General features: G+C 37.4%; 1 protein-coding gene and 1 long non-coding RNA gene across 8 annotated transcripts in view; one reads left to right on the top strand and one right to left on the bottom strand.

Annotated features, from left to right (window-relative positions):
* LOC106730215 overlaps nt 1-13182 on the top strand; it is an 84411-nt gene extending 71229 nt beyond the window's left edge. For all 6 annotated transcript variants that reach the window (XR_004319939.1, XR_004319935.1, XR_004319934.1 and 3 more), the window contains 3 exons: nt 11600-11732; nt 12237-12360; nt 13081-13182. This is a non-coding gene — a long non-coding RNA (uncharacterized LOC106730215). The remainder of the gene's footprint in view (nt 1-11599; nt 11733-12236; nt 12361-13080) is intronic.
* Nucleotides 3574-24166, bottom strand: part of PDK1 (pyruvate dehydrogenase kinase 1) — a 30704-nt gene continuing 10111 nt past the window's right edge. For both annotated transcript variants that reach the window (XM_032479708.1, XM_032479707.1), the window contains 4 exons: nt 22666-22764; nt 13116-13226; nt 10173-10286; nt 3574-8063 (listed from right to left, as the gene is read on the bottom strand). In XM_032479708.1, the coding sequence (XP_032335599.1) occupies nt 7923-8063; nt 10173-10286; nt 13116-13226; nt 22666-22764 (465 nt within the window). In that variant the 3' untranslated portion in view covers nt 3574-7922. The remainder of the gene's footprint in view (nt 8064-10172; nt 10287-13115; nt 13227-22665; nt 22765-24166) is intronic.

Raw genomic sequence — 24166 nt, 5'->3', positions numbered from 1 at the left:
CCAGTGGACCTCCCAGGAGGCAAGGGGGCTTCCCAGGGTGAGGGCCTGCCCGTGTGGACCTTCCATCCTTCACAGATGCCTCCCAGGGGTGCTGGTCCTGTCTTGATGCCCTTTTCATCCTACCCCGTTATGTGGAGATCTTTTTTGCAGCCTCGATTGTGTGAGCTCTTCTGCCAGTGTCCAGCTAGTTTTCTGTGAGAATTGTTCTTCAGGTAGATATAGTTTTGATGTGTTTGTTAGGGGATGTGGAGCTCACATCAATGTCCCTGATGATGCTTGGATAAGGACATAATCAATATGAATCTCCAGAATCTCAGTTAGAGCAGAACTAGGAAAGTAGTGTGGTCACACCATATTGTGGCACCAGAGAAGAAAATTCAAACAGCCCTGGAGTGGGACAGTAAAATTACACTGTTGACTTTTTCAGGTGAAGACCTTCACAAGTGAAGCCAAACAACAGGTAGTCTAGGTGGAGAGGGCTAGAAAGAAAGGCATAGTCAGGTTCATGGCAGCACGACGTTGGGTTAGACATGCTGCCATTTACTCAGTGATGAAGACCACAAGTTCCACAGGTGGAACTATCTTAGCCATGTCTAGTCCTTGGTAAAACTCCAGAGCCGCCATTTGTTTTGAGGGGCTGTACTAAAGACTTGAAGGGTGAAATGTATTAGCAATGAACAATTGGAAAGCAAAAAGATTTTTAATGGATATTTATAATAGCTCCCAAAAAATGAAAAAAATTAGGTTTGATTCTAATGAAATAGGTGCAGGATCTGTATGCTGAAACTACAAAACACTGATAAAAGGAATTGAAATCAGTCTAAATAAACAGATATATATCATGTTCATAAATTGAAAGGCTCAATATTAAGTTGTGAATTCTCCCCAAACTGATGTACAGATTTAACACATCACAATCAAAATCCCAGCAGGAATTTTCCAGATACTGACTTTAACATCTTTGCCCATTAGTAGTGATGAGGCCATCCACTTTTCCAGCCAAGTTATAAACCAACTCTCCTTCATTATACCCTCAGCAGTCACCTACTTACAAGACAGTCATGTATTAGATTTTGCTGAATCACTGCAATCATCTGCTAAATTACTGGAAAATATTCATTAAGTGTTGCAGTCACAGGTAAGGGAGGTATTACTGACTTTGATGTGCCCTGCCAGGGTCTATACCATGCAGGCTGAGTCCACATCTAGGTTCACCAGAGAAACTATGACTTGGATCTTGTTGTAAGGGGCTGTCCCAAGTTCTGTGTACCCCAACACTGCTGTGAAGTGCCAGGGCCTTCAGTCTTGGGTCCATACTTCCCACCACCAGAAGATTTTTGTTATTGCCTGGAGCAGACAGTAAGGATGTTGGTGAAGCTTTTATCCACCGAAGATGGCTGGTACCTCCCATGGCCCTCCCGTGAAGTGGAAATGAAGATAAACATTACACACAGGCATCACCTTCTTGCATTAACCTGGCTTATAATAGAGGCTTGGTATTGTCAACAAGCACATTTGTTTGATAAAGCCTACCCTTTCTAACTCTGGAGTGGCAAATCCAGGACTTCCCTTACCTACTTGTTCTATTGGGTAAGATCCTGAAAACCCAGATTTCATCAAAAATTAGCTAACTAATGGGATTCGGACCTCAGGGTCGTGGGCATACCCACCAAGTGCTCCAGATACCAGGAATAAATCCTTCCTAACCCTTCTTAAACTCTAAGAATCAGATTACTAGATGTATCTGGCTCACAGCAGTTTATCCCACAACCTTTAAACTCTGGCTATTCAAAGCGTGGTCTTTGGATCAGCAGCATCGGTGTCACCTGGAACCTTGTTGGAAGGGCAGAATCTCAGACCCCATTCCAGACCTGCTGAGCCAGAATCTGTTTCACCAAGGTCCTCAGGTGATTCGTGTGCATGTTAAAGTTGGCGGAACATTGCTTACGAGGACTTAGCTGTACCTTCCCATTGGCCAAGTCCTTGTGAAGACATCGCCTGACCGCACAACAATGATCAAGGTCAGCTGTGCACCACAGAAAATGAGCAATCACCCGATGCTCCTAACTGGCGCTTGTTCCTATTAGCTGCTTTTATTGGTCACCGAGGGTTGATTTTGAGATGAAAGGGAACTTTTTCTCCAGAATGAAGGGAATTTGCCACTCCAGAGCTAGAAAGGGTAGGCTTTATCAAACAAATGTGCTTGTTGACAATACTAGGCCTCTTCCATAAGCCTGTGTTTGCCCAAACACAAAGACACCGAATGCTCCTTTATTCCATGTTTCAAACTATTTTACTACAGTAAAAAGGAGGAATCCCCAGGCCAGTAACTTTTACCTGGCAAATGGTGGCATCTGGCCATAGTACTAGTCACATTTCCCATGGTAGAACCTACTGGACCCAACCCAGCAAAGACCATTCCAGTATATCTGTCTTACATCTACCTGGTGCCACTATGCAGATTTATTGTAACATCCAACAATGACCTGTGTGAGTTAGTTAAGCACCTGTAATACAACTAATTCTACTCCAGAATAACAAATTAATATTGAATTGTCTCCACTGAGGTAATCATATGGTTTTTACCATTTAATATGATAAATTGCATAGATTGTGAAGATATTAAAATATCCTTGCATTTTTAGGAAACACCCTACTTCATCCATGATGTATTTTTTTAAACACTGTTCTTTTACTGGTGATTTTTTTCATCTATGTTCATAAGTGAGATTAGTCTACAAATTTTCATACCATCTTTGATCAGGTTTAGCTTTAGGATGTCACTAACTCTGTGAAACAGGTTGGGTGGCTTTCTCTTTCTATTCTCTCAGAGTTTCCTGGAAGACAGGAATGATGAGTTCCTTGATATTCTGGTTAAACATTTAACACCGCGTCTTTTGGCGAAGCGCAGTTGGGGTTACTAATTCCATTTCCTTAGTTGTTATTGATTTAAACTGTCAAAATCTCTTAAATAAATGTCAGTAATACTCATTTTTCTAGAAATAATTTCTTCTGTGCTTTCAAATTTTTTGTCATAAAGTTAATGGTATCCTTATTATCTTCAGTGTTTGTAGTTACGTCCTTTTTTGTTTATCTAAATACTATTCATGTGGCCCCCGTTTTTTCTGATTAGTCCTTGCTAGAGGTTTTTCTCGAAGGTTTTGACACAGCCTACAGCAGCTTCCTGGAGGGACTGCCACTAGCTGTTTGCTGTCCGGCTGTGGCTTCACCTCCCCTAACAGTGTTTGCTTATTTACTTTTTATACTTTAGAATAAGCCCGTAGCTTTAGTACTGCTGTGTTGCTACTCTCCTAACTGCTCATTCTCTTCTGTATTTTCTCCTTTTGCTAGGTCTCTTGTGCTGGTTACTACCCATAGTTTTCTTTATTCTGCTTACCCACTTTCGTGTATCACTTTGAGAAAGAACACAGTGTTATCAAATTATTCGTTATGCATTTACTGAACATAGTTGTAAGTGCCTACTTTACACTGGGTGTTATAGGAAATACTGAGAGTAAAGAATGCAAAGATTGTTCATATTCAGATTTTTTTCTATACTGCTACATAGTGAAATAAATGACATTTTCTATTTTATTTCAGTTATGTAATCGGAGGTGCTCCATTTTGAAATAAGTTTCTAGACAATTAGATATTTCCATACAGTATTATAACAATATAACTGACATCCAAATATAAAACCATGGCAAGACTACTGCAGCAGTTTTAATATTTCAGTTGAACTTTAAAATGTCCTGGCCTAATAAAATGTTTTCTAAAGGAATTTTTCATCATTTAAAATTTATTACAAACAGCTGTCAGAAAATTCAGTTTTGACATGAAATGTTGGCAACAGCCTACATGGCAGCTACAGCAAGGGCAGCTCCAGACTTTCAGAAAATAACCCCCGAGTGAATACAACACTCAAATCGAAGTGTCTCTGCTTTATTTTACTGGATAGTTTTGCTTAAAAATCTCTAATTTAACAAAGCAAACGGTAGCTGCCACTATTCCTCAGTATAAAAACTCTTCCAAGGCCAGAAAAAAAAGACTGAAGTTTTGCAACAAAAACTGGCAAACTTGCACCAGGATGAAGGGACCTAGGAATACATTCCAAACTCCAAAAATGCAACCTCGGTTCTGAACTTTTTTTTATACCATAGTTGGGCTATTTACAGTATTGGTCCCAGTGAGGAAAGACTGTTAATAATAACAGTAATACACACCTATGTTGTTTACTATGTGACAAGAATTGTTCTAATATAAACACAGATGAAATCTCGTATTACAAATTTTTTAAGAAACGCAGTCTTGTCTCCTGCTGTTAAAAGCCTATGGTTAGAGACTGCTTAAGAAGTATGAAGAGTGGGTGGTATATGTCTAATTCTTTCCAAACATGTAGGCAGACAAAAGGCACAGTAGTTGAGGAATGCCAGGCTAAGCAACCCAGTGGTGCGTTCTTTCTGACATACATAAAATCCTTCGTGCCACGTTTCTTCAGGTGCACTGGGTTTGACTATAAGAAAATTAATGATTGGAGCCAGAAGTTAATCGTATACAGTATGATGGAAAGTTCCTCCAGGAAGAGCCACATTTGCAAACCAGCTTAACTCAACCCCGCTGACACTTCTGTTAAAACTTCACATTGATGGCGCAGCAGTTAAAGATATAAAACTGAAACTGGTTGACTGATTTGGGGCTTCCTCTCTGGCTGCTCACGAGGCCACAAAGGGGCCCTGACGCTAGTCATGTATTTCCCCAGGTCTTTAACAGGGGAGTCCTGCTAGGGAACTTTAACAGTGTAGGGAGGCTGTGGTCACAGCCCATCAATCAGGAGCAGGGCAGGAAACTACCTTTGACTAGAGTAGTTTAGTTCTGACTTTCAGCTGGTGCAAGTAGAGGGTAATGGCAGTTAAATTAAGACTTTCCCTACATTACTTACATTATAAGAAGTTATTCAAAGAGCACATGAATATAACCTTTCAAAAACCACACAACAGATGTTCATTTATGCAATAAGTCAGTCATCTGTGGATGTCTGCGTAACAAAAATCTACCATAATTCAAACCGTACGAACTCTACCGCTCGCTTTCGCCATTAGAATAGACACGCTGTAAATCCCAAGCCCTCCCTCCACTGAACATAGTGAGATGTGGTAGACCCCTTAGCTGTGACTTCTTTAACGTTTACAGAACACCGACCCTTGATGAAAGAGACCTTTATTTTAAAAACATAATTATAGTTTAAAAAAACCTAAATTGACCCAATTTCCTTTCAGAATAAGAGTTAATCCATGTTTTCAGTTTATTGCCATACACAGCATCTTATAAAACAAGAGGGGAGCCTGCCACTTCAACATCTTCATGTAACAGTGATCACTTTCTTCAATTTTAAGTATGAAGACATCTAAAGCCAGCCAATATTTTAAGTATAGGGCAGAATATTTTTTGCAATTATTCCTAAAAACTGTTGGCACATTCATTAAATGCCCCAGTTAGTAGAAAAAAAATCAGTATCCACTTCTTAGCCTTCAGTATATATTTTTAAATCTCCATGGCATCATATTAAATGCTGGTGGAAAAATAGTGTAAGAATTTAAACTTTTTAGGTAGCACAATGATTTAAAACCAACTAGGAGAAAGCTATCCCCCTGAATATTTTTGCATGTAATTTTCTGTCCCTTACCTCAGTAACAAAGTGAAAAAAAAGCTGTTATATCTTTAAAAAGAAGCTAAAGGAAAAGATTTCACTTTTCCTTTGAAAACGCTATTTCTTAGCTCTTAAAGAGGGAAAAACTTTAATTTTGTGAGGGGCATTTCATAAGTAAAAACATCGTCTATGTCCGTTGTACAAATGTCTCATTTAGGAAAGAAAGTTAATACTTTGATTCCAAGGATTTGAAAATACTTCATCACAAGAAAAGTGTAATTTTAAAGCTAAAAAACTAACACACTGAACTAATATAAACAATCCACTAGCATATCCTATTTTTTTTAATAAAAATCCATGATTAAGGAATAATACGGAAAAGATCTTTTCCGACATGTGGTCACAGCTAATTAGCCCCGGGCAAACCCCACACCCCGAATCTCAGGATCTTCATCTCTCTTTTTTTTTTTTTAAAAAAAAAAACCTGTTTATTTTCCATCAGCCTATTTTCCATTTTAAGAGTTTGTGGAAAAGCAGCTGAAGACCACTCAGTGGCCACTCCACCCCATTCAGTGGCCTGAGCAGCAGGAGCTGCCAACCAGCCTTCAGGACCCTCATCCCTTAGGTGAGGATCCTGGACTAACGGCCCTTTAACATCTCTTCCAAGTTATAAATGCGTATAGAATTGTTAAACTTACATAATCCTGAGAATGGGGTGTTTCAACTCAGTGTATTTTCCTGGTAAATAAAGTTCACCGTCTACAATAGTAAAGCTGTTCTTCAAACATTTAAAATCTTAATTTAAAATTTATTTTCAGTGTATTTCCCTGTCAGCTTAGAAGATGAGGTACGACTAACAACTTTGTCTCCTTAATTTCATGGTCTCTCAGACCAGGCTGACAGTGATCGGCAGATAAAGCTGGAGCCCAGCCTCCAATTCTGGGCAGCTTTGGGCCACACTCTGTCTCAAAACAAAGATGATACCGCCTGCTCTGTATTGATGTTTTAAAGCCCGACAGAGGTATCATAATATACCAAGGTATTCGTGTTTTCAAATTACCATATGAATGCAAAGGGCTGTTGTGATAAGCCCAAGGTGACTTTTTCCTGATAAAAGTGTAGATAATTTTTATAAAATGTATGTTGTCAATACTTGTACACCTATGGTTCTAATCCTTCAGTTACCTGACTATTCTCCCACAGTCAATTTGTCTCCTGTTTCTAATTATGCTTCTAATTGCACCAGTTTGTCTCTCCTAGAGTCGAGAAATCTGACCTTTTGATAGGTCAAAACCAAAACCTAAAAATCTGTCACTTTAGCAACCATGATATCATTACTCACTTTAAAAGCACACTTTCCTAACTAGGTGAGGCATCGGACTCATCTAGGAAGTGTTTTAAAAATTTAGATTCCTGGGCTCCAGCTGCAGAGTCTTGATTCCGTATATCTGGAGTAGGGCCCAGAAAAACTCTCAGAAGCTCCCTCAGGTAATCTCAATAATCAATAGTTCAGTTTTGGGGACTCACTGCCTTGCTCTCAATTTCTTAAATTCAGTTTAGAATTTTAGCAGCTGTTAGTTTGTCTTTCAGTATAAAAATTTCCCCTTGCATCAATCATAAGCACATTCAAAGCAGACTGCCCATGATCTTAGCTTAGCTCCATAAGAAACCAGTCATTACAACCCTTTGCAATAAAATTAAAAAATGATAAATTAACTGCAGAGTAAAGACAATGCATGTAGATACTGAAAGGTGGCTGGTTCTATACTTATGGGGCAGCTGCTGACTGCTTTAATTGTAGCTAGTCACCTAAATCTGAAGACCATCTTATTACATCTGTCACACTACTTACAGGATGGCAGAACTCCTCTAAAAACAGAGAAATGGCTAACTAGCTAGTCAGTATTAAGAAAATGTCTCTAGCAGACACGAAAGTATTTAAAAAAAAAAAAAAAAGAACCACCACAGAGCTTCCTGTAGAAACCCAAAGACTTTCATATTTCTGAAGTCTACTGTAAAGAGAAAGTTGACCAAAACTACAGTTGTTTAAAAATATGTTCAATTAACTGTGAAAACATAAGTGTAAAATAGGTACAGTTTCATCCTTTAGGAGATTAACAGGCATAAATGGAATTCACTTTCCACTTACTCTACCCAAACAGTTAACTGTGAAATCAACACAGGAAGTATTTGGTGATAATGTAGTTCTGAACACCATCCCTTCCAAATTTAATACAAAAGCCACATCTGGATTTCCCAGGTGTCCCAAACGTATCTAGGCACTACGGAATGTTGTCATGTCTCTTGGTTCTCTGCTGGGGACACACCAGTCATCGGCCTCATGGCTGGCGTTGTAATGCTTCCAGGCAGCTCTGTTGTACACGGGGAGTCTTTCTATTGATTCTGTTGACAGAGCCTGGAAGAAGAAAGAAGGCCGGCCTAAGTCAGGCATTTTTTAAAAAATCCATTATTTGAGAAAATATACAATGGCCAAAAAAAATTAAATACTTTATTGGATTTGTATTTTTATCATAACACTGTCTACATACATTTTAAAGTAGAGCATATATTTGAAACATGTTATTGGTGTGCATGTTGACTGAACTTATTGCTTGTGGTAATTCTCCAGGCAGCGTGGAAGCTGCTGGATTGAAATTTTACACAGGTGTGGTAGACATCGCTTATACAACATGACCCACTGCAGAAGCTGGTTAACTGAACATCAGTGAAGTGTAAAAGCATAAAAATTCACATACGTTCCTTAATATATGAAGCTGTACGATCACTGAATGAAATCTGGATTTGATCTTGTGTCTTCTCCTGCTATTAAGGTCACCAATTTTATTTACAGCATTTGCGATTTCTGCATCACTCACAGTTGCCCTCCACATCACTGCCCGCACCCACCACAAATACAGAAATCTGCAGATGCTTACATCCCTTATACAAAATCGTGTAGTATGTGCACATAATGGACACACACCCTCCTGTGTACTTTATCTCTAGATTGACTGTAATAGCTAATACAATGTAAATGCTATATAGTTACAAATACAATGGGAACTATTATGTAAAATAGTTTCCAGTGTGCAGCAAATTCAAGTTTTGCTTTCGGGAACTTTCTCAATTTTTTTTTTCTTCAAATATTTTCCATCCACATTTGAATCTGTGGATGTGGAACCCACGGATACAGAGGGCTGACTGTAACTTCATGTTTTCAACATATAATTACCATTAATTCACTGTTCTATTTCAGCTTCCTCTAAATTACTAGAACCAGAGGTAAACTATGTTCCTCGTTATCTTCAAGTTAGGATATCTTGGTAGGATTTCAACCTTAAGCCACAGGCATTCCCCAAGATGTACAAAATACTGAACTGGAAATTTCATTCCAATAATGGTACACAAGGTTTTTGACACTGTTATTTAATGATTCTAATAATACTTTCTTGCTTCTATTTTTTTCCTAAATGAAGCTAGACTCAAACAAAAATAATACATTTGATGATAAAAATATTGCCGTCGTATTGCCTTCAAGTCCCTCACAACTGAGATGGTTCAAAAAGAAAAAGAATTACTATCTTGAAAGAATTTAACCTTTTCAGACAGATTTATTTTCTAATACAGTCTTCAGCATTTTCTGTAAAACAGGTGCCATCTAGTGGCCAGAACAAGAAACTAGCGTACTAAATAATTAGGTACCAATAGCCCACTGCTGAACTAATCCAGTGGACTGGTGGGGCCCAGTGCTTTTCATCCCTGTAAAATATACTGATCTCTGTCTGAATAAACACACAGAATATCCCAGGCCAGTAAGGATGGCCTACTGCTCCCACCAGTGAGCTATAATGCTTATCACAAGTCACCTGTAATTGTTACCACATCTGTTTATGTACTTAACATGTCATTGTAACTCCAAAACTGAATCAAAGTATTGCTTAAACAAAGCACAGAAAAAGTGGGGAAGGATTCTTTGAAAACTAAGAGGAATGCTCTGTAAAGACCCATGAAGGAAAGCTACATAAAAATTGCTGTCAAATAAGGGTCGAAAGACAAGTAAGGAACTGTGTAAAAATCAAAAAGGATCATGCACTCGGTTGTTTCTTTGATTAAAGAAACCAAAACAATGCACTGTAAGTATAGCTTCTGCAGCAAAGACAACTGAAACTTCAATCTGCAAACCTGTATACAAAGGAAAGGCCTTAGCAAGTGCATCAAAAGACCGGTGAGTCAATGCCCATTCACGTGTCTTATGTTTCAATTAAATTTGTAAGATAAGTTTTTTTTTATAAGAGAACTTCTTGATTCCCCCACTTTAACCCATTTTTTTCTGTGAACCATAGTCAATCACTGTAGATAAGAACATTTCTCTCCCATAGTCAAAGATCATTTATCAAAATAGATGAGATTCTATGTTAAAAAAAAAATATATATATATATAATTTTTAATTTAATAGCATGAGGTAGAGGAAAATTTCAGTACTGTTAAATATTGGCATCTTATAAGAAGACTACATAGTTTTACCTTAATGTAGATAACCGCGTCTGTCCCATAACCCTCTAGGGAATACAGCTTTAGGTCCCCTTGGAAGTATTGTGCGTAAAGGCGGGATATGGGCAATCCATACCCAAAACCAGCCTGTTGGAGAAAAATGGAATTCTTTTCAGAAAGCCACACACTGAAATACTTTTCCAATTAAAATAAATGCTACTGGAGGATCCCAGGGCTATCAGAGCCTGAATTAAAAGATCTGTTACGTTATTGCTGAAAGCTAGTTGAGTACTGCATTAGACGCTTCCATCTAGTCATTTAAAACTCCTCATTCTTCTTTTTTCTATATAACCTTTGGGGGTCTGGAAAAAGCCTGTTGCTTTTCTTTATGGGGCTGCTCCAGAGTATCCCAACACTGCTTTCCGCAGTATCATCTAAAACATGTTCTCCCTTTCAGGAGCAAGAGTAGAAAGAGCCTGGTTGCAGCCTAACAGGTACATCTCCGGCCTCCGTACCATGAATTTCCAGCTTGTGTTTGAACCTGGAGAGCTTGCTAATAAGTCTACTCAATTCTCACTGACAGGTCACTTCCCTGCTTAAAAATCCTCAAAGCACCCTAACACCCACCACCCCCCCCACCACCCCCAACCCATTGCGTTGAGAGAAAAATCCAAGCTTCTAAAAAGAGCTTTCAAGACCCAGTAATATCTGGTCTCGGCCTCCCACTTTCTAGCCCAGTTGAACTAAATCTCCTGCTCTTAAGTTCCTCAAACAGATCATGTTATTTTTCACATCTGCATCTTTGTTCATTCTGTTCCCAGTATCTGGAATGGCCTTCTTTACCTGGATAAATCCTACCAGTTCTTTAATACAAAGGAGAACATTCAGATAAATGTAAAAAAGGTTATTTATCACGAACTCAGATGTTCAATGACATTCCATACAATACATTAGTGAAGAGAGTATGTGGATTCAGGAATCAGAGTGCTGTTAACATATCTGGGGTCTGGCCTTATCTACCTCTACCATTTATTACTTGACTTTTTTTAACCAGTTTCTGTTTGCCCTTTCAAATCAACTATCTGTCCTGCACATTTCTCCTTGTTCTGGGAGGCTCACCTGAATGGAAGATACCAGTGGATTCCCATGCCCTCTACTTCCAGTGGGTCCAGTCAGTGGGGAATCCAGTGGGAGATCAGAGGGAGTCAAGTCAGGCTACTCATCCCCTGCCTCCTTCCCACTGAGATCACTTCCCCTGGGCAGGCTGGGCCCCGGGGAGTAGCTGCTGTGCAACTTGCCCTTCTGGGTTCTGCAACCTCTCCTTCTCCCTTTGGCTCAGGGTGGTGACAGCTCTGCTGCTGTAAGCCTGGATTCCTGTACCTTCCCACCCATATCTCTGTAATCTGCCTCTTTGGAGATAAGCCTTCCTTGATTTACCATAATTTGAGTTCTCTTTCCAGGTGGGACCCTGACCGATGCGTTAACTGGTTCCAGAAATGGTCCCAAGAACACTGCCTGAGCAGTGTGAAGACATTCCGTCCGTGTAGATGCCCAGGAGAAGGCATCCACATGGAGGAAGCGCCCAGTAATAAGGTAGACAAGAGGACCACTCCTGTGGATGTCAAGCAGCCTCCTCCCAGCTGCCACAGTGCTCGCTTACTGGGTCCACTTACAAAGCGGTCATGACACCAGGAAGGAGCCTCTGTAAGAGCTTAGACAGACTCACCCTCAGTAAGGCTGTGCAGGTGTACAGGGGAGCCTGTGCCATGTCAAGTCTCCTGTTTTCTTAAAAATTCACATAAATTTTGCATCTTAAACAACACTTACATGGCATTTACTATGTGCCAGGCACTATAAAAAGTATGTTTACATATTAACTCGATTGTCACAATAATTTGATTTTTAAAGTTGGGGAAACCGCGGTATTGAGTGGTCAGTAATTTTCCCCAGGGCTATACAGCTAGGATGCAGTTGAGCTGGGGAATGGGCCAGACAGATTCAGAGCCCGGACTAGTACGCTATGCTGCTCTCCACAAAAAGTCCACAGTATTTCTTTACTACATAAGCAGTAAGTCCCTTTTCTCCACTTACTTCTAGAGTAAAATCAGGATCTAAGAAAATGCTCGTGTTTATTTGACCTCTTCTGTCCCCTGTCATATGGACGCCTGCCCACATCTCAACTTGAGAAGCACATTACTAGAGGAATCATTTCAACAGTTTGGTAAGAAATGAACTGTATTACAGTTGGAGCCACAGAATCTGTGCTGTGTAACCAGAATGAAGTCCTCTTAGTAACGTCCCAGGAAACAGTCTAAAAGAGACCCACCTTATACTGTATTTCATCATGCTACAGCTTAACTCCAGCATATATGCCAGAGAAGCTTCAAGGCCTGGAAGCGCAGTTTTCCCAGAACTGAGAGATATGGCAAAGTGCTTTTCCAGGGGTTGGAGGACCGGAACTAAGTCCGTTCAAAAGCTAATCTTACTAAACCTGAAAATAGGTGACTGTGATAAACTTAAAAAAAAAAAAATCAACACAACTCCAGTTTGAAACATTTTCAGGTTGGTGATCAAACTGATTAGAACTCTAGTCTTACTTTTAAGCCTAGAATATGTAATCTAATTACAAGTACTTGAGGGGGAAAAAAAAGCCACTAAAGATTAAACCAGTGTTGACTAAATGCCAGTAAAGCTGGTAATTTGGGCTTCACATTAGAGATAGTGTATCAAAATGTGGTTTACCACATGAGAACTACTGACATACCACTATTAGGCTTGGCAACAGGAACTCTAAGATGATAATTCTTTGCCTTACGCTTTTTAAAAATTTTTTAATTTAAAAAGTGGTTTTCTTTCCCTAATAGCTTCCCTTCATCCTTGTGGTAAACCCTACACAATAGCTTAACTGATTTATGTGGTAACTGATGTATTTTTTGGCAAGTCACAAACACACTTCAGGACTTCCTGACCACGTACCAGAGGCACTGCTCGGGATGTCTCCACGCGAGGCCGGGGTGCAGTTGAGTACATGTAGTTGAAGAGCCTGTCAATTTTCCTCAGAGGAACACCACCTCCGCGGTCGCTCATCTAAGGTGAGAAAGGATCGTGCCCTATGACCAAGTCCCAGAAATAGCAAAATACCGACGCACACGCAGTGCTGGCTGAAGAGCTCTGCTTTTCAAAAACGCATACCATACGATGCAAGTTGTGAATGTAAACGTTCCCCTCACTGGTGGAGCTAACTCCTCTAATATGTAGAATTCTAAGACATAATGAATTCCACTGTGATATAAACTCAGCACCCTGGCTTGTGTGATTACTGCAGTCACACTGATGAACCAGTACAGCACACAATGGGGCAAAGCTAAGCCCAACTTGGATGTAATAATAAATTTCTAATTCCTTTCTGGCAGGCAGTTTGATAACCAGATTAAAATGCATGTACCCTTTGACCCAACAATGTTTATCCTAAGAAAACAATCAGAAAAGTATGCAAGACATGTATGAGAATATCTATCAGCACTGTGGAGAATAGCTAACACTGGGCTGCCACCCCAAGTTTAGTTTAAACTAAACTAAAACGCATTCTGAAATAGAACACTGCTTCTCCACTCAGTACCCTGTAGAGCGGTATGTGCCGGCACGAGATGTGCACAAAATACTAAGTAGCAAAAGTAGCAACAAGATATGAAGAAGCATTTATAATATTCTAATTCTGTAAAAATTTTATTACAAAAAAGCCTATAATGAAATAATTTTGTCAGTGGAATTATGAGTGATTTTCTTCTTTGAGGTTTTTAGTTTCTAAATTTTTTTCACAATTACTTCTACTATGGAAAAAATGTAATTTTTCATTTCGAGGGAGGAAAAACAGAGCCATTTCCTTGTGTTTTAGAGTCTCTCCTAGAAGTAATTTCACAGCACAGACTCCCAGACAACTTTCTGGTGAGTTGTAAGGTACACAGGACTTTGTACTGTTCTTACTCATGTCACTTTCCAACTCAAATCATATGGTAGGCTGAATTTGGTAACTTATTTTCAGACTGTCTTCATTATGTTTTCCTAGCTACTATACAGCTTATCTTCTAATCTGCTACAGCCATTTTCCTTTGTCACAAAATCTAAGTTGATTCTACTCTATAATATTAACATGGTCGTCATATACAAGCAAACCTGCTTTTAACACATGTATATAGATAGACAGATGAGAACAATACTGAATACTATGTATTAAAAAGTCAATATTTGAATGGCTTATAGTTTTTATGTAATCTCTAAAAATCTTTATGTATATATATTTCACAATGGAAGTTCATACTATTTTTAGAATAAAAATCTTTGAAATACTGTCTGAAGACTTGCCTCTGATATATCTATAACTAGATAATAAAGTTCGTCTGTATTCTTATGCTGCAGTTAAGAACTTGTATGTAGCATTACGCTGAAATTGTTCTTGGCTATGAATTCAAAGCCCTGTGAAGAGATTTATTTTAATAAGATGAATAAAGTGCTCTGGGAATTTTCTGAGATTCATTAATTTAATTATTCATCCTTTAATTTAATGCCCTGCTGCACACACACTGGTAACATAAGTCCGAAATGTGGTTCTGTAAATATTAAGTAAACAACATTTGAGAACAGATATTAAGATTTAAAAGGTACACTTCAATAAATATTTCCTGGTTTCCTTAACCTTCCAGCCAGAAACACTATAGTAACCCTGCAGGAATGAAACAAGAAGTGATTTCTAGCTATCTAAGCTGGTATGAAAAAAGCAGAGAGTGGAGCAAAAAAGGCCAGAGGGGAAGGGGTACTCTAAGCCGTAGAAATACAGTTAAAAACTGATAAAGGTAACCTCTTCTGATTTGCAGGCAAAAACACAATAATCTGGGACCAGAAGTTTCTAAAGTGGTTGAAAGAGTTTCCAAGAGAATTGTAACAGATACTACACCAGAGAACCTGAGTTCTTTGTGCAAAGGGAAGGAGGGAATAACAGACAGACTTTGGTCTGTATATATTTAAGACAAGAACAGCACTCTGATGACAAATATACTGAGAAATTGATGTGGAAATTAAACAAACCTCTGATTAAGATTATTTGAATAAAAAGTCTAGAATCACAGGAACATAAGCGTATGACAAGGAAAAGGGAAGAGACCATGAAAGAGAAGGGTGGCACGGAATGTCAACAGAAAGGCAGAGGAAGAGAAGTTTGCCAATTATCTTGAAAGTTTTCTCCTCCATGCATGAAATCACCACTTCTCAAAGTCATCTGACTGAGAGCTGCCATCCTTAATGTCCTGTTTCCTGTAACACTGGGCTCCCTGGGCTAATATATGTGGATTTTCAGGTCCAAGGGAAATGAGTCACTACTAACTTGATGACAGCTCTGAAGGCAGGAAATTTACTAACCCAGAGGTCCTGAAGTTTCTTATTCAACAGCTTTTTCAAGGTCAGGTTTGCAAAATCACCAGTAGTGAATGAACCAATACATTTAAATTTTAATTTAATAGATGTGGCTATAACACCAAACACCAAATCTGAAAGAGGAGTTAGACTTGTAAGACAGAAATAAACAGTTCTCTCACAGGGTTCTTAGTAGAGGGATAAAAAATTTTTAATGTCAATAATTTAAACAAGCTTAAAGAATGGAGGAGGAAAAAGCCCTAGGCCTTGAACCTGGAAGTCTAGAGTAAGTGATGGGAATGACAGCTCTACAGAAGAAAATTAAAGCAAGCATGTAACATGTAAAGAGCTAACAAGAGTAGATGCAGTCACGTGACCTGGATGTGAGGAGGCAGAGCCTGAGGTAAGGGCTGTCACACAGGCTTCTGGAACAGTCTGTTCAAGACCCTTTCTTTTTGAAAACAGCTTTACTTAAATATGATTCACATACCATGCAATTCACCCATTTAAAGTGTGTAACTCAGTGATTTTTAATATATAGGCATACCTCGGAGATACTGCAGGTTCATTTCCAGACAATAAAGCAAATATCACAATAAAGTGAATCACTTGAATTTTTTGGTTCCCCAGTGCATATAAGTTATGTTTACACGTATACTGCAGTTTGTTAAGTGTGCAACAGCATTAGGTCTAAAAAATGTACATACGTTAATTTAAAAATACAAAACAACAACAAAAAAATTACAATAGTAACATCAAAGATCATTGATCACTGTTAACAAATATAATAATGAAAAGGTTTGAAATATTGTGAGAATTGCCAAAATGTGACACAGAGAAATGAAATGGGCAAATGCTGTTGGTAAAATAATGCCGACGGGCTTGCTCAATGCAGGGCTGCCACAAACCTTCACCTTGTAAAAAATGTAGTATCTGCAAAGTGCAATAAAGCGAAGCACAACAAAACGAGGTGTGCTGTACTCACAGCTATGTGCAGTCACCACCACAGTAGATTTCAGAACATTTTCATTACCTCAAAAGAAACTCTGGATTCTTTACTGATTACAACCACTGATCTATTTCTTGTCCCTACGTATTTGTCTATTCTGGACTTTTCATATAAATGAAATCATATAACATGTGGCCTCTTGTGACCCGTTTCTTTCACTCAGCATATTGTTTTCAATCTTGTAGCATCCCTGTTGTAGCATGTACCAATACCTCATTCCTTTTACAGCCAAATAATATTCCACTGTACAGGTAAACCATATTTTGTTAATCTAGTCATCAGCTGATAAGCATCTGGGTGTTTCTAGCTTTTGGCTATTGTGAATCGTGTTGCTATGGACACTGAGATGTAAGTTTTTGCTTAAATGTCTGTTTTCAATCCTTTGGGGTATACACCTACGAGTGGAATGGCTGGGTTATGATGAACCTTTCTGTATACCAGAGTCTCTAACCAGCACAGAATGAGTCTCTGTTGAGTGCCTAAGAGCTCAGTGACCCTGGATCCATGCAGTGTTGGATGACCATAAGTAATGCCAAGGATCTGCAGACCAGCCTGTGAAAGCACATGAAACAAGCAGAAAAGGGTATAAGGAAGACCATGCTGTAGCACAGCTGAAGCCCCAAAGCAGCAGACATCTGGGACTTGTGAATCAAATAAACCTTAATGGGCAAGTAGGTGACACATAACTAACCAAAAAATAGACACACATTAGCATCTGGGCTGAAAAAAGTGACACATTTGCACTACTTTTGCAGCAAACAGATGGTATTACCATGTATTTATTTGTGCCTCACTCTTTTACATGAATAGCCAAGGGGGATACACAGAAAAAAGAAATTCAGAGGAAACAGTGCAGAGAGCTAAGGTATATTAATTTTTTTAAAAACAACCAATATTACTATCTTCAGAGTGATAAAAGAAATACAGTCAGAGCACAAAACTATAAAAAAAAGAGTAATAAAAAATAAAAGTTCCTGGAAATTTAAAATAAGATAATGGAAATAAAAATTCAATAGAAGGGTTGGGAATTCAAAGTCAAAATGAAAAATTAACAATACAAAAAACAGAAGAAAAAGATAAATCAAAGGGTCATTTCATAAAGCCCAACATCCTCCAAATATGACTATCAGAAAGAAACAGTAAAGAAGAAAGTATCAAGCAAACAGCGGGAATTCTAAAGGGCCCAGTTCAATGGGTACAAAAAGACCCACATGAAGTCACAACACTATGAAATTTAAGGAAAGAGCTGAAAAGCTTAAAAACTTCAATTAAACAAAACAACAAAACCTGTCGTCTAAAACTAGTCATATACAGAGGAACACAAATGGGAATAAACATAAGTTTTCTCAAAAGGAACAGCAGGAGTGACATCAGCAAAAACAATGGAGAAGGGCGCTTACAAGTCCTCCATCAAAGCAAAATGCAAAAATGGTCAGAACTCTGGGAACTAACCAAAGGCATGTATCAATCTAGGGAGCATCTACTCAAGGAAAACAACAAGCTTTGTGGTGTTTTAACTTTGCTTATTCCCACCTCCCATCCCTACTGCATCAACAGCTTGCAGTCAGAGTGAAACCAGCAGCCTAGCAACCACTGGGGAGACTGTCTTTCTTTGACCTGATTCTGAGCTCCCCAATGCAAAAAATCTTGCGTGCACCCACTGCCCCTCCGTCCTCAGAAACACTTGTCAAAAAGAATTAGAGATGACTGATTAATTTAAGGGCTGCATGAGGCAGTGTACAACAGTTAAGGCAAACAATAGGCTATCCATAAACTTAACAGGAGAAGCTCAGGAATGAGATGTCCATAGGGGCTTAGAAAAGCTCAAGAATATCCTGGGAATCTAGAAGGTCATGCTCATGCCCAGGGCTGTGTTCAGGAAAGACCTGAGAGGGTTCACTTCTGACGAACCTTGACGCTCTGTACAAGGAGAACCTAAAAGTTAAGTCAAAGTTGTCAACAGTCTGGCTAAGTATTGAAGGTGTGCCCCAATATTAATACAGAGTCCCTTGACAAAGACTGGGAGAAGGCATTTAAGGAAATCTCAGTTCAACCATTAGCCGAACCAAGCAGAAAGCACACACAATAAAGAATATAGACTTTACAAAATCAGTTTTAAAAAGTCACTAAACAAATAACAGTGACCAACTTTAGGGAGCAGGGAAGTATCTGATCTTCAGAGTTGTTGCATTATATAATTTTAAATGTCTAATTTTCAACAGAAATTATACAACATATAAAGAAAGAAGAAAGTATGGTCTACACACTGGGGAAAAAAGGAATCAACAGAGACTCAACCCGAGGAAACTCAGATTTATTAAACAAAGACTTTAAATCAGTTACTTTAAATATGTTCACAAAACTAAAGGAAACCATTTCTAAAGAACTAAGGAAAGTATGAGGATAATGTCTCACCAGGTAAAGAATAGCAATAGAAAATATAGAAATTATATAAGAGAACTAAGTAGAAATTCTGGAGCTGACAAGTATAATAACCAAAACAAAAATTCACTAGAAGGGCTCAATGGCAGATGTAAACATGTGGAAGAAAGAATCAGCAATAGTGAAGACAGGTCAATTAAAATCATCCAGTCTGAGAAACAGAAAGGAAAAAATGAAAAAAAAAAAAAAAAAAGAACAAAAAGCATCAAAGACCTGTGGGACCCCATCAAGGTAGCAACATGCATATACTGGGAATTCCAGGAGGAAAGAGAGAAAGGGGCAAAAAGAATATTTTAAGAAATGATAGCTGAAACTTCATAATTTTGATGAAAAAGATAAAGCTCTTCAAACTCCAAGTATGATAAACTCAGGGAGATCACACTTGGACAGATCATAATTAAACTGTAAAAGCCAAGAGGAAAGAATCTTAAGAGTAACAAGAAAAGTGACTCATCACATACAAAGGATTCCTAACAAGATTAGCAACTAGTTTCTCATCAGAACCATGAAGGCCAAAAGTCAGTGAGATTAACAATTTCAAAAAAATGAATGTTGAAAGGAAAAGACTATCAACCAAGAATTCCATAGCCAGAAAAATTATCCTTCAGAAACAAAGGAGAAATTGAGACATTCTCAGGTAAGCAAAAGCTGAGAGTGCATCATCACTGGTAGACCTCCCGCATCAAGAAATACTAAAGGGACTCCTTCAGCCTGAAATGAATGAGCCACAGACAGTAAATCAAATCCACGTGAAGAAATAAAAAGAACCAGGAAAGGTTAACTATATAAGTAAACATAAAGGACAGTTTAAATGTATTTTTTGTTGGTAACTTTTTTCTCCTGTATTATTTAAAAGAGAATTGCATAGAGTAGTAATTATAAGTCTGTATGGATGGGCATCTGATGTATAAAGATGTATCTTACATGACAATAATGACACAAAGGATAGGGAGCGGGAGGGAACAGACCTATATAGGATCAAAGTGTGTATACTATTGAAATTAAGTTGGTATTAATCTGAACTAGATTGTTATAAATAAAAATGTTAATTCTAATCCCAGGACAATCACTAAGAAAATAACTCAAATAGAAGTGAAAAAAAAAAAAAAGAAGAAAATTAAAATGATAAGCTAGAAAACATTGTAACAAAAAAAAGGCAGCAGCAATCTTGAAATAAAGGATCAAAAGAGACATATACAGAAAACAAATGACAAAATGGCAAACATCAATTCTACATTAACAATAATTATGTTAAATGTAATTAGCTTAAACTCTCCAATTAAAAGATGGACACTGACAAGATGGATTAAAAAAAATGATCAAACCATGTTATTCATAAGAGACACACTTTAGATTCAAAGTAAGAGGCTGAAAGTAAAAGTTTAGAAAAATATACACCATGAAAACAGAAGCCAAATCAGAGTTGGGATGGCTATACTAATACCAAACAAAATACACTTTAAGACAAAAATTGTTAATAGAGACAAGGAAATTTTATAATGATAAAAGGTCAATACATCAAGAAGATAAAAAAATTATAAACATATATACACTTAACAACTGAGCTCTAAAATATATGAAGCAAGAACTGACAGAAGTGAAGGGATAAACAGACAATTCAGCACTAAGAGCCAGAAATGTCAATACCCCACATTGGATAATGGGTACAAGTAGACAAAAGATTAACAAGGAAACAGAAGACCTGAACAGCGCTAAACCAACTAGACCTAATAGCTATTACAGAACACTCCACCAACAACAGCAGAATATACATTATCCTCAAGGACACAAGGAACATTCTCCAGGATAAACCACATGTTAGGCCATAAAACAAGTCTCAATAAATGTAAAAGAACTGAAATCACACAAACTATATTTCTGGCCAAAATGGAATGAAATTAGAAATCAACAACAAAACAAAAGGTGGGGAATTAACAAATACATGGAAATTAAACACACTCCTAAATAATCAGAGTTTAAGAAGAAATCACAGGGAAGTTAGAAAATAGTTTGAGACGAATGAAAATGAAACCAATATAAAAAATTTGTAAGATACAGAAAAAGCAGTGCCTATGGGGAAATTTAGAGCTGTAGAATGCCTCAAATCAATAACCTAAATTTCCACCTTAAGACACTAAAAAAAGAGCAAACTCCAAAGCAGACAAAAGGAAGAAAATCATAAAGATGAGACTAATAAAATAAATAGAAAAACAACAGAGAAAAATCAATGAAACAAAGTTGGTGTTTTGAAAAGATTAACAAAATTGACAAACTTTTAGCTAGACTGACTAAAAAATAAGTGAGAAGACTCAAATAGAGAAAATGAGGAATGAAACTAGGGACATTACTACCAATCCTAAAAAAGTAAAAAGGATTATGAGGGAAAACTATGAACAACTGGATGTCAACAAATTAGCAAACCCAGGGAAATGGACAAATTCTTAGAAAGACACAAACTACAGAAACTGACTCAGGAAGAAACAGAAAATCTGAATACGCTTATAAAATGTATTATTTTATGAATCTTATTATGAAATGTCCTAAATAGGGAAATCCATACATAGAAAGTAGATTAGTGGTTGCCAAAGGCTGAGGAGAGTGGGAAATGGGGAGTGACTGCTAATGAGCATGAGTTTTTTCTTGGGAGTGATGAAAACGTTCTGAAATTACACCATAGTATGGTTGCACAACCTTATGAATATACTAAAAACCACTGTATCGTATTACTCAAAAAAAAAAAAAAAAAAAAAGGAACAGTAGATGCCTTCCAAAGTTCCGCAAGATGATTATTTCTAAATCTAGAATTCCATGTATGAACCTGAGTACTGGGAAGATGACAACTGAGGCTGGGGGCGTGTGGAGAGGGGAGGTGCTCTAAGAGAGCTAACTCCTCAGCCACCAGAACTGAAAGCTAATATTTGCTGTTTAAAATTTTTAATTTCAGAAATAGCAGTATCAGAATACTACTTTAAAATACAGTAATAAATATCAGAACAACAAGACTATCTCTGAGTAGTGACCTACAAAGGGCAAGGAACTGACATATTTGGTCTCTATACTCTCTGTATTTATTAATTTAATACAAAATTTTAAATGATTATTTGAAAAAGAAAAACATCATCATACTCTAAGATAGTAAAATGTAGTAGAAATGGCCTGGAAGTAGGGTCAAAGGACTGATTTCACGTCATGTGTCATTTATTGGCTGTCTATAATAATGAACTAATCACTATGTGTGGTTTCAAATCTATAAAATTGAGAATAAAATTACCTGTCCCTCTAACTAAAGAACTGTTATGAAAATCAAAGGAACCAATTAAAATCAAAGTAGACTGAAAACCATTGTTTAAAAATGAAAAACTGTACTATCTATATAATACTACAAATACCCAAATATTTTAGTTTTCACTAATCAAAGTGGATATCAAAGTGGACATCCATGATTCTGCTAAACTGTCTGTCTCCAGTATGTACTTTAATTTCAATCATCTGGGCGAGGGACCAAAATAGAAACAGACTCAAGAGAAAATTTCATAACCTGCCAGATAAATGAAGCAATGTGCTTATTATCTATTAGGAATAAGATTTCTTTTTCCTAAGAATAAAGAATGTCTTCAACAAAGTATGTGTACGTCTGTACATCAGCTAAAACAAAAAAACAGCACTTACCTTCACAGTCAAATCCTCATTACCCAGTGTGACGTGGACTTGAATAGGTGGGTAAACACCTTTGTCAGCGTGGTGCTCCATCGTCGCTCTCATTGCGTTCTGAAATACATTAAGGTTACATTAAAAACACAACTTTACAGAAAGAGAGAAACTAATATTTTTCAACTACATATGCACTACTTGAAATTTTTAAAAATTTAATTCAATGTAAATATGCCAAAGAATCATAATTCTTATAACCATATTGAAAGAATTAGTTTTTTAAATGTCAGTTTTAGAGAACTTGGTATATATTTAGAGATCCTAAATAAATTCTGCATATTTTCCAAAACCAGCCACTTTTAACTAGTTTTACATTAAAGCAGAAATTTCTACCCAAATATTTTTATAATTTGGTAGGTAACGGGCAATCTTATTTTTGAAAACAGTTTCATCTCTATTTTTAAGAACCATTTTAATTGTCATAGATTGCTTTAAGAAAGAACAATTTTTTCATATAGTATTAATAGTAAGTCTTATTATGATGTAGAAATGAATCTAATTTACCGCTAGTTTGAAATTAGGATATTTACAATTTAAAACTGTTTTGATCTATTTCCAAAGGAAATAGGGTACACAATGCCAACATATCATAAGCACTAAGTGGTAACACGACATGCAGTGCTGGAGTAGAAACTGCTGAGGCTAGATACAGTTACAAAGGCGGAAGACAGGGCTGAACGTGGAAATAAGAGTGTGTGGCCCTGGCATACCAATCGGGATCGAGTCCCCTAAGGAGGAGAGTCTGTCATCTCCACCAAGGGCCATTTAATCAGGTTCCAGATGGAAGCCATTATTATTATTGACATAACGTAAAATTTGTTACACCATATGGTAATACTTCTCTTATTAAGCATCATGGGGAACAAGATCTTCATGTGACTAAAATTTCAAGGAAAAAATTACTTTCAATCCTTTAGGTGCCAATTGTTTATTTAACCACTTGGGGACAAAGATTTCTGTAAGGTATTAGACATGTTCTTGCTGTCTTAGAACAAAGAGAATTCTTGAATCTTTGCTATTCTAAGACAATCAGCCAGTTAGTTTTTCTGTGTTTCAGTGTATTTTTCTTTTTTGTGATCAAGCTGAAAGCCACTTCTTCTCTCTCTCAGTCTACTCCTGGCTAAAGACATGGTAACCACACTGAGACACTACAGGCTTGACTGGGGTAATCATTTTCAGCCACATGAACCCGTACCACTCCTCATTACTTTCCTGTCTACTAGCAAGTGTCAAAAAATGTACTGTCAACATTACTAGCATAATTTTATATAGTTTTCAAAATTTGTTGTAAAGTGCAAACATAACAGCAGAAGTCCTGTAACTCTATATAAATGATTTTTTCAAAAAAAAAAAAAAGGGTAACAGTGGGACTGTGGTCCTTTAAGGGTGGAAAGTTGAGAACAGTTCTTCTAAATATTTTGTTTTGTAAAAATATAAATAAAACTTTATTGAGCACCTA

The sequence above is a fragment of the Camelus ferus genome, chromosome 5 (genome assembly GCF_009834535.1).
Source record: "Camelus ferus isolate YT-003-E chromosome 5, BCGSAC_Cfer_1.0, whole genome shotgun sequence".
In the NCBI taxonomy this organism is placed as follows: domain Eukaryota; kingdom Metazoa; phylum Chordata; class Mammalia; order Artiodactyla; family Camelidae; genus Camelus; species Camelus ferus.
Note: the sequence above shows the minus strand (reverse complement) of the source record. Positions and strands in the feature narration are given on the sequence as shown.